General features: G+C 45.9%; 3 protein-coding genes across 4 annotated transcripts; all 3 read left to right on the top strand.

Annotated features, from left to right (window-relative positions):
- Positions 1–962: 962 nt before the first annotated feature.
- Positions 963–8526, top strand: LOC117843514 (glucan endo-1,3-beta-glucosidase 4). Of its 2 annotated transcripts, XM_034724127.2 has the most exons (10): positions 963–1623; positions 2415–2542; positions 2874–4130; positions 4908–4935; positions 5029–5112; positions 5426–5500; positions 5669–5928; positions 6133–6206; positions 7964–8111; positions 8245–8526. In XM_034724127.2, the coding sequence occupies exons 2-10, from the start codon at positions 2479–2481 to the stop codon at positions 8340–8342; spliced, it is 2088 nt and encodes a 695-aa protein (XP_034580018.1). In that variant the 5' UTR covers positions 963–1623; positions 2415–2478; the 3' UTR covers positions 8343–8526. The 2 variants fall into 2 exon arrangements, with proteins under 2 accessions (XP_034580018.1, XP_072147703.1); XM_072291602.1 differs by lacking the exons at positions 963–1623; positions 5426–5500; positions 5669–5928; ... (1 more) ...; positions 7964–8111; positions 8245–8526 and adding an exon at positions 1771–1854 and having other exon boundaries at positions 5029–5343.
- Positions 8527–8664: 138 nt separating this feature from the next.
- LOC117843513 (uncharacterized) lies at positions 8665–10485 on the top strand. The gene has a single exon (XM_034724126.2). It carries the CDS (start codon positions 9181–9183, stop codon positions 10144–10146), a length of 966 nt encoding a protein of 321 aa, XP_034580017.1. The 5' UTR covers positions 8665–9180; the 3' UTR covers positions 10147–10485.
- Positions 10486–15464: 4979 nt separating this feature from the next.
- LOC117843669 (photosystem I chlorophyll a/b-binding protein 2, chloroplastic) lies at positions 15465–16832 on the top strand. Its single transcript, XM_034724333.2, has 4 exons — positions 15465–15736; positions 15841–16144; positions 16281–16491; positions 16582–16832. Exons 1-4 carry the CDS (start codon positions 15490–15492, stop codon positions 16597–16599), a joined length of 780 nt encoding a protein of 259 aa, XP_034580224.1. The 5' UTR covers positions 15465–15489; the 3' UTR covers positions 16600–16832.
- Positions 16833–17071: the final 239 nt, after the last annotated feature.

Consider the following 17071-nt stretch of genomic DNA (forward strand, 5'->3'; position numbering starts at 1 on the left):
GATAACAACTGGATTGCAAGGACAACACAATGATCGTACAAAATTTACATTTAGAACAGCCTACTCCAAATTTCATCAAGCTTGTGGTTGCATGTACTTTTCTACATCTGTTCCTTTATCCCTTCCATAGATTAGACTGGAACGGTTTTATTACTTCGATTCTTGGTTACGATGAGGATTTCCATTATATATCAGTTAATTCAATTTTATTTTAGATTTGCACTAATTTTCTAATCCTTCCGTTCCAAATTGTAGGTTGTTTTGGCTTTTCTAGATTCATAGATATTATTAGGCATCTAGACTATATCTAAGTGTATAACAAAAATTATGCATAAAAAAGCTAAAACGATCTACGATTTGGAATGGAGTTGGAATGGAGGGAGTATATAGATAATGTTGTTTTCTTTTTCTAGTTTCTGACACTATCCGCTTGCTCCTATATTTTCTTTCTAGTTTTAGTCAATATCAAAATGTGTGTGCATTAGTTGTATACGCATACCAACTCCTATGCCATCGTGTGGTACAGACCTACGTCAGTGACAAAATAAAAAAGAATAAACAATCAAATAAATTAGTATATAGAATCACATAAAAAGCCCATTGATTACTTTCTTAAATCATGATGGTCCATTGAATACTAAAGAGTTAGCTGTAGCTGCTGCACAAACTAAGCACGTACCAATTCATAAGAGCCTCTAATTTTAATTTCGTCCCAAGCCACGGAAATTTCAGGTTGGCCCTGCTCGTGATATTAGATCTCAAGTAGCAAACCTTAGTACTACCACATGAGGTCAAGCCTCCAATATAGTTTTATTGTATAATATTATAAGAGAAAAACATCTTGGATTTTTTAAAATAAACGCCCACTATCTCCAAAGCTCAATTTAAGAGTCCAACCAACCCACAGGGTGGCCACAGGGGGTGTGACCACAGAAACGCACGCTGGCCTCCTGGCCTGGGCTGGCCTGTCCTTCGCCGCTCCTCTGGAACCTGCACACTGCACACCTCCCAACTCGTCAGTCCTCACAGTCATCACGCTCCCGCTACCACGCCTCCAACAATCAAAAAGCGCTGGCTTTGATTCCTCCTCCCTCCGCCTTTCCCACCTCTTTTCCCTGTTAGTTTATCCTCCGTGTCCCCTCCCCTCGAGGAAACTTAATCGGATCTCGCTGAGCTCTCGGTCAATCGCTCGCATTTCTTTACTAATCGCCACTTCTTGGAGAGACCAGTTTTTAATGGCGCTTATTATGAAGTGTTTTGTGTTAAACCTCCAAGGAGCAGAGGGAAGCTAGAGAGCCTCCAGAGCCAAGAACACGCTCAGGTACGCCGTACTCGGGCATCAAAACCTCCTCGGATTCTCTGCGTGCTGGCGCACAAGAGGGGAGAGAGCTTCCCGTTTCCCATCATCCCCACACAGGAGTGCTGCGGCAGTCAGTCTCCACTCTCCACTCCCCCAGTTCGTCCTCACTAGTCACTTCTATTGGCGGCGGGCGGCGGCGGCGACCGCGGTTCGTCCTGCTCCGCGGCGGCTTCTTGGTGCCGTCTCCGTCTGTGAGGAGTTCCTCCGTGCGCGTCTGGGAAAGGGAGGAGGAAGAAAGGGCTCTTCTTTGAGGACAAAATCAGGTGGCGATCTTCTCTTTCCTTGCTGATTTTGTTCCACTTTTTTTTTTCTTGTACTGTTGTTGAGATTACGATGTCGCCGTTTGTTGCGTTCTTTTGGACCCTTGTGATCTTTCCTGCTCGTGACTTTCTACCAACTGAGGTTCCTCTAGAAAGGGGTGTCATTTTAGCCGACAAACGGGTAATGAGGTGTTCTTGAACCCTTGTTCACATTATGCCTGAAGGAATTTCTAGGTGTTCGCTGATCTCTGCTTTGCTTTCTGATGTTTTAGTTTGGAGGGGCATTCACAGTTCTCAGTTATTCTGTCCGTGGCGGTTTAGTTCGTGTGTCTCGTATGTTATTGTAGGCTTGAACTTCGTGAATGTGTGGCGATAGAAATTGGGAATCTTTTGCCCTCATGATTAGCGGTGCCTACTCATTGCCTCAATTTCTCCATTTATTAGCAGCCAAAAGATTTTCTCCATGATTTGTGGGTCATTTTAAGTCGTGGATTCATTAATTTAGAAGAAGTTCATGGGACTGCCTGACTACCCTGTACTGTAGTACTTAAATGTTTTCTAAGTTTGTTGCTCCGTGCTGGAGATTTGGGTAAATCTGAAAATTGGTTTTCCAGTGTTATATTTAGCGTATACTCTACAAATGTGGATGCGTACTGCTTGCATTTGGTATCATCAATGAATTTCATAGCTTAAAATATCTCCCATATATGCAGTTCTTTAGTTAAGAATATATTGTAGTCTGTTCTGGTTAAATGAACGCAATAACCAACCCCTTTTTTTTGTTGCTGTTTCAGCTTTGCTTGAGATCTTCTGGAGTATCCCTTCTTCACAGCCAATCAGATCTTTGGGCGTAACAATATGTCGCCCAAGCGACTACAGGGCGTGGTTATGTTGTTAATGCTCATGGTTCTCAATGTTTCAGGTACTCCAGCTCACCATATTAGTTTGTAGTACCTAGATATGGTTTTGAACTACTATATTTTGAAACTGTAGGTATGGTTCCAGAATAGTAGTGCTAAAATTATACTACTGACTGTAGAAATATGGCAGTGCAAAAATTACACTATGTTCTATATAGATGTACCGAAATCATTATTTACCGTATTCGTAGTTCCTCATTCTGATTTTCCTGAATGTGCTGGAAACTAGTTTAGAAAAGACACCAAAAAATGTTATTTTGAACTGATTAATAGGTTCTAAATATATATAATCCCTATGTTTGCATAAACAATCATTGCTGCAATTTGTTGTAGGTGCATTTGTTGGGATCACTATTGGTAATGATATGTCAAACCTACCATCAGCAACAGATATAGTGGCTATCCTTAAAGCAAAGAAGATTCAGCATGTTCGTCTGATTGATTCAGACCATCAGATGTTGACTGCCCTTGCAAATACTGGAATAGAAGTGATGGTTGGGGTTCCCAATGATCAGCTACTTCGTGTGGGGCAATCTCGATCCACAGCTGCTGATTGGATTAACAAGAACGTTGCTGCTTATGTTCCAGCAACTAACATCACATATATTGCAGTGGGTGATGAGGTTCTTACTAACATTCCAAATGCAGCCCTTGTTCTTATACCTGCATTGCAGTTCCTCCAATCAGCACTGTTGGCTGCAAACCTCAATACTCAGGTGAAAATTTCAAGTCCACATTCAATGGATATGATCTCGAAGGCATTTCCTCCCTCCACTGCCACTTTCAATTCGACATGGAGCTCAATAATGTCTCAATATCTTCAGTTTCTGAAGAATACAGGATCTTCCTTCATGCTGAATGCCCAACCATACTATAGCTATGTCGGAGGACAAGGCGTATTCCCCTTAGAGTATGCACTATTCCGCTCACTCAGTCCCAACGGTCAAATTTCAGATCCCAACACCAATCTGTTCTATACCAATATGTTTGATGCAATCATTGATGCTACTTACAACTCAATCCAAGCAATGAATTTCACGGGGATTCCTGTTCTGGTCACAGCTTCTGGCTGGCCATGGCGTGGTGGGCAAAATGAGAAGGCTGCTACTGTTGATAATGCTTTGGCCTACAATACGAACCTCATACGTCATGTACTGAATAATTCTGGTACGCCCAGCCAACCAATGAATCAGTCAAGCACCTACATCTTTGAGCTATTCAACGAGGATCTTCGGTCAGGACCTGTATCAGAGAAAAGTTGGGGGATTATGTTTCCCAACGCTACTACTGTGTACTCTCTATCATTTGAGGACGTGGCCACAACTATCCCAGAATCACCAGCTCTGCGCGGGATGTTTTGTGTGGCAAATTCAAGTGCACCCCATGGTGCACTGAAGCATAGTTTGGATTGGGCATGTGGCCCTGGCTCTGCAAACTGCAGTGCAATTCAGCCTGGGCAACCATGCTATGAATCAGATAACATTGTAGCTGTTGCTTCATATGCTTTCAACGATTATTATCATAGAACACAATCTAGCGGTGGTACATGCAGCTTTAATGGCACTGCAATGATAACATCTACTGATCCAAGTAAGCTGCATTCTGCTCTCCTACATTTAGTAGGATACAATGGTTTTTTGGCACAATTATTGATTATTTCGTATGGGTTTCAGTAATTATGGCAAATAATTTATAGTTGCCCTACATCAGCGCAAGCGACAATCCAAAACACCAAATTTAGCACTGAAATGCTTGAAGGGATCAAGGTCCTTGTTATGCAAAATTTAACCCTTGATTGGCTACCATGGTGTTTTGACTGTGATTTTTATTACACAAAAGCCCTACTGGACTTCTGTTTTATTATCATTAGGCGAGAATTCTACATGTTTAGCTAGCCAATGCTCAATCTCTTGTTGATCTGTTATTGTGTTCCCACCAGCAATGAGACCTTCCTAGAAATGTACCATGCCCCAAAGCAAGCGCTACTCGTGCAAATTTCTGTAGGGAACATGTAAATAATCTGGCAAGCATTTTACCTAAGATGTGTGTCCCATTAGGCCAAGATAAAACGTATGTAGGGATGTGGGGTTTAGTCAAATTTGAGCTGTTACATCAGATCAAAATCACAGGCAGTGTCCAAATCATAATACCACAGCCCACAACAACTTTCATCAGCATCTTATGTTTAATTTATAATTTCTAGAAATAGTTACTTGTGTTTTCTAGTTTAAAGACCTCACCTTTTTTGTCATTTTAATTTAATTTCAAGAAATCAAGGGTATCTAGTATTTTAGTGCTAATGTCAAATTGTTGTATAGCATGTAAATAACACGAGCCTAATCTAAATTCCCCCTTTATTTCTTGCAGGCCATGGTTCATGCATTTTCGCTGGAAGGTATGTCCAACTCAAAATTTCGTGTCAAAAGGTTCCAAGTTCTAACCCTGTTTTGTGCTCTGTACTGAGAATGTGATTTGCCCCTGTTTGTAGCACGGGCGCCAACGGCAGCGACGGCGGTACAGCCTCCGGGCCTGTAAGCCCTGACAGTTTTGCTTCGAAATCCCAATCCTGCTGGTTGACTCACCTAGTAGCCGCATTGCTGGCCATTCTAGTGATGTAAAACATTGTAACAATGTTGCATTTTGGATGAGATACCCGTAATTTGCCGTGGATCTTGTCATTAGATACTGTAGGGGCATATTTGTTTTAGTGTATTCAGGTAGATGCCATCGCCATGTAATCTTATCCCAAAATTTGTTTTCCTAGGAATCAGCATTGCGTCAAATCATCAGTTTTGAAGGTCAATTTCGAAAATCGAGCTGTGACAAGCAGCTTATCTGAATGCTGGAAGTTCCAAATGATTTGCACTCAGCACTCCTGCATACAGTATGGTTTCAGTGGTGTACTGCTGTCTTTCTTATCTTTGCACTTTTAGCCTTTTCGAAAATGGTTTGAGCCTAAGAAAAAAATTGACTCGTTGTGACTTGTGACTGAGCGACTAACGCGGCCCATATTAACCCACCGGTCCATTATCAATTACCGTAATGGGCCTGCAAATTGGATTTAAAGCCTCACCAGGATGCGCGGCGAGCCGGCCCACACGCTTTCGCCCTCCGTCACTGTCGTCCGTCGCGGCGGGCATGTCCTCATCCTCCTTCCCCACCTCCCGCTTCCCCTTCGCCGCCGGCGCCGGGGCCCCCGGCGGCGGCGGAGGAGGAGGAGGAGGCGGAAGCAGCGTGCGGCCGTGGGGGTCGAGCGGCGGGACGTCGGTGTCGTCGTCAGGTAAGCGGATACAGAAAGAGTTGCTGGACCTCAACGCCTCCGACTGCTCCGCCGGGCCCAAGGGCGACAACCTCTATCACTGGCTCTCCACCATCATCGGGCCCCAAGGTATGAGCTCCCTCTATCCGTTTCTCCAATTGATTCGAGACAGTTGAAAGCTTGCGGAAATTTAACTGCGCTGGAGGATGTCAGTTTTACTTGTTCAAATTGCTGCTTCTATGTTTAGAGTAGGTGCAGTAGTTTAATTTGTACAATAAACTGGGCTCACGAGTACGTGCCGGCTGATTTGACGCATAATGTTATGTCTTGCAGGATCGCCATATGAAGGAGGGATATTTTTCCTTGATATCGTGTTCCCCCCTGATTATCCTTTCAAACCTCCCATGGTAATGATTCACATTTCTTGTTAGCATGCTCTTCCTGTTGACGTTGATCTGTTGAAGTGTGCTTGGGAATCTTGGCTTAGTACAGAAATTTTTTTGTGTCCTGAAAACTAAGCTCCAACTTGGACATTTCTCCACTTCTTGTTATGTACACCTTCTACCTAATCCCTCGATTCCTTGTTTACTCTTTTTGAATGGACAAGTTTCAAGGAATGTATGTGTATTTCTGTATGTCACACTCAGTTGTGCTGACTCCGACTGCCTAAGTACTAGAAAGTATTCGTAACAGAAATTCAAGTGGGAGGTCAGATCAGTTAGGCTGGTAATAGTGTGTAGTTCTGCTCGGTAAAAAAAAAGTGTCTAATTCTAGTTCTGATTGTTCTGCTCTTGGGATTCGTAATTTGATCATCCTAGGCAACTGAATGAACTGTGCAAACAGAGTGTTATCAGAGCAATGAACCTTAGTATGCTTTATAAGATTCAAAGCATCAGTTGCCCTGAAGCCTTATATCCCCAAATTTTCAACAGTCTGGCTATCATAATATGGGTAAACTTGATTTTGAAACAATAATTTATGAAGATTTGCTTTTCCCTAGAAAAAAAAAAGCACATTCAGCTATCTGTCAAGAATGAAGATTAATCTAGAAGTGCCACATGAAAACGCCTCATCAGAGAATACTGGTAGGGAGGCATGCATCTGATGGCGAGGAGTGGAACTAATGTGAAAAAGATTATGCTGAAAGATAGTTTTCTTTGCTGCTAATTAACGTTAGCTTGTTTCTTCTAAAGCCGTGTTTGTACGTTTTCATGCGAAGTACTGTAATGTGATGTTTTAGGACTTCTTAGTGCGATATTGATGTATGAAGAAAAACCATCTGAGGTTTCTAGTTTACTGTTGTTGGTTTTTCTTTTTAAAAAAGAAAGAATGCAGAGCTGCTAAGATATTGTTTTTTGTTCTGGCATGCTTCGATCAATACTTTCCCGAACAAAAGATGTCATAAAATTGTTTTTACTTGGTGGAAGCCTTGCTATTGCAACAGGTACTTTTGACATCACCTCTTGTCATGTGGTGACCTATTGTTATCTTGGCTTAGAATATAAGAGTCTGCTAACTGAGGGAAGTGATTCTAAATGCCTAGCCCACTCATTCATGTTATTGATATTTATTCATCACTGTCCAGCTGCTAGCCATAGCGAAAATCACCACTGACACATTTCTGGAGGATGCCAACACCACCACCATCTATTTCCTGTTATTACTTTTCAACTTTTGACAGGTTGCTTGAGATATGAGGGACCAGAAACAGCCAACCTCTGTTTTAGCTGTCACCTACCACACCGACCTTCAGTGGCGCAGTTTAACCATGATCAGCTAATGAAACTAACAACCACACTAAAGCTATTAAATATATGAAATTATGGAAAATATTTTTGAATGTTTCAATTCTCTAAATAGCCTATCCCAGCTTGCTTTGGGCTAAAAGGCTTTCTTGTTTCTTTTTTTTGTGTGTTGTCGAAATATGTTTTCAATGTTCTATGGAGTGATTATCATATCTATACTTATGTACTGAATAACTTTTGTAGTGTTACAAGCCATGCTAACCATGATTTGATATTTCACATGTTAATAGTTGAGAGTATTCGCAAATATTTTACTCTTCTGGTCGAATCTATTTAAATTGAGTATATTTGTCTATTTATTTTGATTGGACAAATTTAGTTTCATATAACTCCAAGTTTGTGTTATGCAATTCTCCCAGGTAACTTTCAAAACAAGGATTTACCACTGCAACGTTGATTCTGCTGGTAAAGTGCATTTGGACATATTGAAGGATGGCTGGAGTCCAGCTTTCACCATTTCAAAGGTGTTACTGGCAATAAAAGACATCATCGGCAATCCAGATCCATGTATGTTTTGATCATTCTCTGTACACCTTCTGTAAACAGTCATGGATTCCAGTGCAAACCAAGCCTACTGTCTGCAGGGTTTCTACTTTGCTTTAACGCTCAAAAGAGTTATGTTTATGATCTGTTTGTGCAGACACCCCGCTTGTGATGAGCATTTCACGTCAGTATCTTACTGACAGAACTAAACACGATGAAATAGCAGCTGAGTGGACAATGAGGTTTGCAAGATAGGGAATTCTGTCTGTATGTAAGCAAGATTGATCTTGTAAAAGAATAATCCTTAATGTGGCCTGAGATGTAGAATGTTGGCAAAGGACCCGCGTTTTGTTTAATCCGAGTTGTGACATAAAGGTGTAATTTGTGTTTGAGTATTACTTGCTGCTTTTAAGCACAGAATCATCTCCTTTTTTTTCGATTTTGCACTTCTGCCAAAGTTGCTTAATTAACTCTTCAGAACCTGCTATTTGAGCTTATTAGTTTCTCGAAATTCTTTTTATTGAAACTGGGAAAACCCCAAAGTTACTTGGAAATGTTCAGTGACTGACAACTGTTAATGTTACAGTTGAGCAAATGATTGATTAATTTTTCTCCAGTCAAAGTAGTTCATGTCATTCAAATCTTTCACTTGAAACCAAATCCTGCTGGTTATCATTCTGGTGGTGTTGTTGGACAAGGCTTCAGTTACAGCTGCATTTTCTTCCAGAACATTGTCCCTAGTTCGTAGGTGTTCCTTGGACAGAGTAAATGTCATATTGTCATCCAACAAAGCATGATCGTGTTGTTTCAGAAAGTTGCAGAACAAAGATATCAGATGTTTATGGAGAATAATGGTCACTTGCCTACTGCTAACTTGGATCTCACTTCATGTAGGGATGAAAAGCTACCGGTGACAGCTACTGATCTTACAAATGACCAAACTGGGCTTCACCTCTGAAATGGACGCCTCACCAGTTCACTGATTCCCAGTACGGACTGTTCAATTGATCATATCTGGCGACCTTATAACTCCATCCAGAGAAGAAGATGCAGAGCAACTCTTCCGGGGGTCTCCTCCCTAAGACCACAGACCATGGCCACGGAGCTAGATGTGAGCAAGTCTCGCCGCTTTGACATGGCCATGTCGAGGCGGACACGGCGATCGACGAGCCTGGTCGCCTGTTTCCAAGATCAGTATGTGCCATCCCTGGCACAACAACGCCACCAAGAGCTGAAGGAGTTTCTCCAATGCCAAGATGCAGAGCTGAAGGCACTCCAGCAATGTGAGGATGCAGAGCAGCTGGCACTGGGTCTGGATGAAGATGAGGAGTCGAAGATTCCACAAGCACCACTCCAGTATGAAGATGGCGAGCAAAAGACACCAAAGCAGTATCAAGATGAGCAGGAGAAGAAATATCAGCAATATTCAGGTGCAGAGCAGAAGAAACCAGAGCATTATCAATGTGAAAAGGAGAAGAAACCAGAGCAGCATAAAGATGAAGAGGAGAAGACGCCAGAGCAGTATCAAGATGAAGACGAAAAAGCATCACAATACCAAGAAGAAGTGCTGATGATACCAAACCAAAGTGAAAACGATGAGGAGATGACAGCAGAGCGTTACCAACTACGCCAAGAGGCAGATGAGAAGGCGTCAGAGCAGTCTGAAGAAGATGAGGAGCAGCAGAAGGCAGAGCAGGAATGGTGCAAGGCGGAGCAGAAGGAGCCGGAGCAATTCCAAAGCGTGAAGAAGCTGCCCTTGCCACCGCGTGCTGTGGACAACGTGCCCCGGTTCTCCCTTCAGGAGCTGATACAGCAGAAGCAGCTTCAAACCGGAGAGGCAAAGCCTACCAACAAGCTAGGCGGCCACGGCGAGAGTGCCCTTCCTGACCATAAGGTTTCAGGATCAGGAGGAGCAGCAGCAGGCGGCACAACGCTGGCCATGGTGATAAAGCGACCCGAGGGAGGGAAGAAGTCGATGGGGATGATACGCCGGTGCGTGAAGGCCCTGAACCAGATGATCAAGACCAAGCATGGGTCCAAGAAGAACTTGCATTTGTAATTTGAGCAGAATTCATGTACGTGTGGTCCAGACTCGAGAGTTTCGTAGTGGACTGCACATCTCTGAAGAATGCACGCGCAGTTGTGCAGAACCAAGTTTTGGGCATGATTCAGAGTGTGCAAGATCTGGTAAGAAACTCCGCAGCCATACCGGGCTTTTTACGCTCCGGTCTATTACCGTCTACCTATAGCAATAAACAGTCAAATACTCAAATTTAGCTGAAGATCACTAGTCTGTTACTATGTGAGAAAATGCTCTACTCAGTGATGTTTAATTGTACACTATTTGCTCGACGATGTAAAGGGTAAAATGTCAAAGGAATCGAGATTGGGCTCTGAACGTGTGTTGTTGTTGACTTCCTCTGCAAAGCTTCTTTTAGAAATCTGATCGTGATCACAAAAGGGAAAATGGTCTGTTGTACCGACACTTTCCCACCAGGTCAGCAGTGGTTTTGGTGCAAACTCCCTTTCGTTCTTTTTGTGTCGCGTCCCGGTAGGATTTGGTGTATGATAAATGCTGAGAGTACAAGTTAGATCAAAAGAAAAGATGAAAGAGCTGAAGCCTGTGAAGTGTGAAGTGTCTTTGAGTTCTTGGTTGAGGATGTAACCCATGGTATTTGTATGCCATCACACACGTCTTGTTCATTTATGATCACTCTGAATTTACTTGTTTTGAAAGCGTGCGTTATTGAGGTTGGGACTGGAGGACATGTTTATGGTATAATTTTTCTGCTACTTACTTTTATGCAACTGAAATTGAACAGACAGTTTCCCCGGCTTCCTCTTTTATGAGACTTCTCTTGCTTTTAAAGAAACCAAAATTGTTACTACTTGGTATGCCAAGAACACTCGGTACACTGACGTTGTATTGCTCCATTTCACCGTCTGAATCACAAATCTGCCTCGCACGGAGAGACTTCGGCCGATGTGAGCAGAAACGTGCCTGTTTTCTACCAACTCGCGGATCGAGCCCAGCGCCGTGCCCACCCCCTGATTTCTACCAGCTCGCAGAGCTGAGCACCTCCACGAGACCACGACGCCAGATTCTCCGTGCCGCGTGTCGCTATTTCCTCCCGAATAAAGCAAGCCCGGCGCGTTTTGACCTCTTTAAACTGCCGCGACGCCACCGGACGCTCGCGTCTACGCGTACGAGGGCTCGATGGCAGGACGCATGGCATTGACGAAACAAAGCCCTTGCACGTGACTAGCTCTGACGGTGTGCGTGCTGCTGTTCTTGTCTTGTTGATGCAGCCTTCCTGTTCCTGGCGACTACGGCTTTGACCCCCTTGGCGGCCTTCGGTGAGTTCTGATCCAAAGCAAAGGATTTGCAAGTTTGCAACGCCTTTGTTGCTGTATTCTTTCCTTGCTGTATATGTGAAATATTCACACGTCGTGTGAATACTTCACATATATACACAGCCTGAGTAGATGTGAAGACGACGAAGGTTTACGTGGAATTCATATCTTTTACGCCAAGTGATGCTCCTATTTGGTTCAGGCTGAGTCACGAGAATTCATATCTAGAGCTAGAACCTCTCAAACTGGTTGGTTGGAGAGGCTGACGGCACATCGGAGAAATTTGGTGTCACGGACAGTGCGATCATCTATCTTGTGCATGAAAGTGAGTATCAATTATTTCAGTTTACCTTTATGCGCCGTGTTAAAATGGATTAGCTGAGAGAAGAAACGCCGCACCGGCATGGTCAGAGAGTAAACAGCAGTTACGTGCAGTTGTGATGTACAAGTGCAACTCTCTGTAACAGCTGACAAACCTAGCAGCACTCAACAGCAACATCTGCTCCTGCACGCTGCACGGTAGTTAGCTAGCATCAGGCATCAGCACTGGAGCGAGGTGTGCTAATAGTCTCGATCAGGCGTTTGGAGAACCACGGCACAAGGTTGTTACCGAGGCAGACACGGTAGCTAGATGAAGAAATGTTCAGTATCTTGTGTAGTCCGCGCCACCTGAAGAGCTGACAAAAGCGTTAGGATGATGAAAAGAGTTGTTGAAATCCATGATCAAGTGTGCTTATGCCGCAATACTATATATGAATGGTATATGAATTACTTGATAAGATTCGGATCAAGTTATCTCTGTTCAGTTGTAACGAAGCAAATCTGTTGGATGCATGGCAACCTTACATTACACGCCGGGTCGCAAGGGTTAGTGCCGGCACGAGAGAGAAGATCCTCAACATGGCTCTCCTTGAGATGAAGGACAGCTAATGGAAGAGGGAGAATCCTAAAAAAACTAAAGAATAGAAGAAAAAAAGGAACAAAAGAAAAAACACGGGCTAACCCTAGTGCTCAGGATCCAATATGTTAAAGTACATATCACGATTGGATGAAGCCGGCCGTGTGAAAATATATAAATACTCCCCATCTATTTCTAAATATATATAAAGTTTAGGATAGCTAAATATGACGTTTAGGACAATATTTAGTTTAAATTAGTCTATGAACCGTGCTCCTGCACGGGCTAGTAATATTGAGAAGCATAGGTGATAAAATTGATTGCTTTGTACACGTTCATCTCTCATTTATAAAATATATTGTAACGAAGTCTCTAACATGCATGTATGCACTTTTATTCGATCGTGATAGGTTTTACATCGTAATTAGTGGTCTATAAATTTTTCATCTATATTTATAGTTTAGTTAGCAATTATTAATCGGAACCAGCATCACACCCACCGGCTATGTGCAATGTGCAGTCAAAGTTGGGCATGTATGGCCGATGGGCGCGATGCTAGGGGTGGCGGGCATGTTCATCCCGGAGTTTCTGACCAAGCTCAACGTTCTCAACACGTCAACCTTTGTAGTGTTGTTGAGATAATTCTAGGTCACCGACACTTTCACACTACCAACCTCTTCATTGCCAATATAATCCTCATGGGCATCGGCTAGGCTGACCTTGTCAAGCCTACACCACTAGCTCGAGTGCTACCATATAGGATATAGGGTAGGAAAATGTATTGGGTTGATGCCTGCTGATGATGTTTTTGACTTAGGTAGACTGTCAGTGGTGATATGGAACAGCCATGGAGCAATCATGCATGTTAAGGTATTTGTAATATTTTGTAACTAATGTAAAAGTAGGAAGGATAAGCATAAGATGATCATCAATTTCGCTTCACGTTTTTCTTTTTAAGAATCCTCACCTGCTGGATCAACGTGAGCATAGGATTGTACTCCTATACATTATTCCATCTAATTTTAAACATAATATTTAGGATATATTAATTTTTTAATCAGCTGACACCCTAACCACACCTCACCTTTTGCTCTGCCTCCCTATCACCTCCTCCTCCTCACTGGCATCACCTCATGTCACCACAACCTTATCCTACCGTGACCGAACTTGCCACGTGATGCCTTCTAACTTTTGCGCCGCTATCGCATCAACTTTTATGAGTAAAATGTATGGCCGGTTCTCGAACTTGGCATCAAATGTCATTTGGTCTCCAAACTCTCAAAATGTACATTCGCATCATTGAATTTGCTAATCGGCTCACGTGAGATCCAAATCACTGTTAACTGAGTTAAACCACCTGCGTGGCGTAGCACTGACGTGGACCATCTTCTCCCTGCCTTCTCTCTGCCTCACATGTCTCTCCCTTCTCTCGCAAAAAACATCTCCGGCGGGGCCTATGGAGAGGCGGCGGCCGACGCAAGGTGCAACGACGATGTAGCTAACGGGCCGTGGCAGGGGCTTGCCCGGCCGGAGCGGCGCACGACTGGGATGGGGAGGGGTTCGGCTGGGGCGGCTCAGATGCAGGGCATGGCGCCATGGCTCGAAGACGGTCGGATTGGGGAGGTGGGTGGTGCCTGGCGTGGAGGCGCGAAGGAGCCGGCATCCTCGTCTTGCGCCGGTCGAGCCGAGCTCCCAGTGCTCGAGCTCGCGCATAGGCGCGCAGGCGGCTGCGGGGGCAACCATGTGCTCCCCGCGTCCATGGCTGCCACCGCCGTCCGCCTGCGCAAGGCCGCGGCCGCCGCCCACCCCCGGGGAGATGCTGCTGCCGGGCCGGCCGCTCCAGCCAGGCCGCCCGCCATCCACCTCACAGGGCAGCTCCTGCCCGGCCGACCGCCGTCCGCCCCCGCGCGGGCCACTCCTACCGACCCGGCCACCGTTCCCTCACCGCACCACTCGCCGGCGACGATGGGCTCCTGCGCCGCCGGATCCGTCCTATTGCTGCACCTGGGCTCACGCGTCTTTGGCTCGATTTCCTCTCCGGCGACCGCGGCCCAGCGCGCGCAGATGGGGACGGCAGGTGCAACTCGGCCAGAGCGGACGGCGGTCGTGGCCGCAGCCCGGCATAGGCAGACGGCGGCGCTGGCCAGCGCAGGCAAGCGACGGCGCTGGCCGAGGCCGGGCGCGGGCGGCCGGGGGTCGCGAGCCGGCGCGGGCAGATGGCCGCGGTGTCCATGGTTCATACTGTGACAGATTTTTTTCTTTTTTCTTTAATAATTAGAAAACGTGGGTCATGACAGCATTTGAGAAAAGAGATTAGGCTGACATGTGGGACCCTTGTGCCAGGTCCACGTCATCATCCATTCAAATACGTAATGTCACGGGGATTTGGACATCGGTAACCAGTTAGCAAGTTTAGGAAGTTCAATTTACATGCTAAATTAATGTACGCTTGTGCATTTTACTCAACTTTTATCTTAGAATCATAATTTTATCATTCACTACGGATGGGACATCTGAAGCAGCTGATGAAGAGTGTTTGTGACACGAATCGCTATAAATTAAAGTTTATTTTGCTAAACTTTTAGGCTACTGAAATCTAACCAGGTTTTTTTTATTTTATCCTTTTTGAGATAATATTCTGTACGCTCCATATGCAATACTTCAGTGGACGTCCGTTTTATGTTGTTGATCATTTGTTCGAGTGCTAATTCGTATGTTACGCCGTTTTTCGACGGTTTTACCCTGAACAAGTGAAGAACCATGCATATGCTCCGACGTGACACGAGACAGCGAGGAACGCGTCACCCTCTTCTTTTAAGCACGGGAATCTGCGTGTGCGTGGCACATGAGCGCCTGGCCGATAGCCGATACGAGCAGGAACGTGCCTACATGGCAGCAGCCAGTGCGGTGCCTCCCACTGATTTTTATCAGCTCGCAGCCGAGCCCCCTCCACGTCAGCGCGATCCGGCGTGCCAGAGCCAGACGAGCAGATTCTCCTCGCCGCGTGGCACGAGGCGGCCGCGCCCGCTATCCCCTCGCGGATAAGCCGGCCCCGCTCCGGCGCCCGCCCGCCGCGAGATCCCTTAAACTTGCGGCGCGCGCGCCACCCACGCCACACAGCTAGCTCCCGCGCCACAAGCTCTCGCTGCCATGGCACTCGTCTCCGCCTCCTCCTCCTCCACCACCGCCGTCGCGGCGCTCCCCAGGAACGGGCAGCGCGCGTCGTCCTTCCTCGGCGGCAGGACGCTGCTGAGGCAGGCCGAGGCGGCGCGGCCGTCGTTCGCCGTGCGCGCCGCGGCGGACCCCGACAGGCCCATCTGGTTCCCCGGCAGCACCCCGCCGCCGTGGCTCGATGGCAGCCTCCCCGGCGACTTCGGCTTCGATCCCTGGGGCCTTGGTGAGTTCTGATCACTGGTCAATCTATCTTCTTGTGAACATGTAAATAATTTCTGAGCGATATAGCTGACACCTGATGCATGTGCTTGCGATTACTCTGTGCAGGATCTGACCCGGAGAGCTTGCGGTGGAACGTGCAGGCGGAGCTGGTGCACTGCCGGTGGGCGATGCTCGGCGCGGCGGGCATCTTCATCCCGGAGTTCCTGACCAAGATCGGCATCCTCAACACGCCCTTCTGGTACACCGCCGGCGAGCAGCAGTACTTCACCGACACCACCACCCTCTTCATCATCGAGCTCATCCTCATCGGCTGGGCCGAGGGCCGCCGCTGGGCCGACATCATCAAGCCCGGGAGCGTCAACACTGACCCCATCTTCCCCAGCAACAAGCTCACCGGCACCGACGTCGGGTACCACCTCTCGCTCCGGCCCCATGCATGAACACGCAAGAAAACATTATTATATTCCCAAAGACTCATCTAGCTGCTAGCAGTCCTCATATCCATGGCTGATCTCTGTGTGCTGGAAATGCATGTAAAAATTAAGGTACCCTGGTGGCCTGTGGTTTGACCCGCTCGGCTGGGGCAGCGGCTCGCCGGAGAAGATCAAGGAGCTGCGCACCAAGGAGATCAAGAACGGCCGCCTCGCCATGCTCGCCGTCATGGGCGCCTGGTTTCAGGCCGAGTACACCGGCACCGGCCCCATCGACAACCTCTTCGCCCACCTCGCCGACCCCGGCCACGCCACCATCTTCCAGGTCAGCTGAGATCAAACTGCACATACCTCACAGCTTCGATCTATACGGTTTGGTTACTGATTAGTGAACTTTTGTTGTGTTCTTGATCAGGCCTTCACCCCCAAATGAGGAGTTGGAGTTAGCGATCTGAGTGCTGCGTGCTATACCACGCATGCATGAGGTGGAGATTGTTATAGGTTGATGGTCGATGCGACTTTTTCCTTTTTGTGGGACGGAATAGACTGTGATGATTCAATGGCTTGTGTGGAGCGATGCATGCCTCTTGATCGTGTATTTGTACTATGTTGTAACCAATGTAAAAATGCAATACTCATTAGATGCTATATGTTCTTTTCACTGAATTAACGACTTGATGGCTGTGTAATGCTCGTGGCGATCGTGTTAATGACATTGCGTTACTAGGTCTGAAAACATTAATAGGTTACGAGGAATGCTCATGTGCGGCTAGCTTTGTTGTAGATACCTTCACAAGAGTTTGGTATAATGCACCGCAGAACATGCAAAATTGGCAAATATCCCGCTACAAATGGAGATGATCCAGGCATTGATAATGCTTAACATATTACATCCATTTAAAAAT

The sequence above is a fragment of the Setaria viridis genome, chromosome 2 (assembly GCF_005286985.2).
Source record: "Setaria viridis chromosome 2, Setaria_viridis_v4.0, whole genome shotgun sequence".
NCBI lineage: Eukaryota > Viridiplantae > Streptophyta > Magnoliopsida > Poales > Poaceae > Setaria > Setaria viridis.

Coding starts and splice junctions, on each gene's coding strand:
- LOC117843514 (XM_034724127.2), top strand. CDS start 2,479: ATGTCGCCCAAGCGACTACAGGGCGTGGTTATGTTGTTAATGCTCATG. Junction 4,131..4,907: donor GATAACATCTACTGATCCAA/GTAAGCTGCATT, acceptor TATTTCTTGCAG/GCCATGGTTCATGCATTTTC. Junction 5,929..6,132: donor CACCATCATCGGGCCCCAAG/GTATGAGCTCCC, acceptor TATGTCTTGCAG/GATCGCCATATGAAGGAGGG.
- LOC117843513 (XM_034724126.2), top strand. CDS start 9,181: ATGGCCACGGAGCTAGATGTGAGCAAGTCTCGCCGCTTTGACATGGCC.
- LOC117843669 (XM_034724333.2), top strand. CDS start 15,490: ATGGCACTCGTCTCCGCCTCCTCCTCCTCCACCACCGCCGTCGCGGCG. Junction 15,737..15,840: donor CTTCGATCCCTGGGGCCTTG/GTGAGTTCTGAT, acceptor TACTCTGTGCAG/GATCTGACCCGGAGAGCTTG. Junction 16,145..16,280: donor CTCACCGGCACCGACGTCGG/GTACCACCTCTC, acceptor GTAAAAATTAAG/GTACCCTGGTGGCCTGTGGT.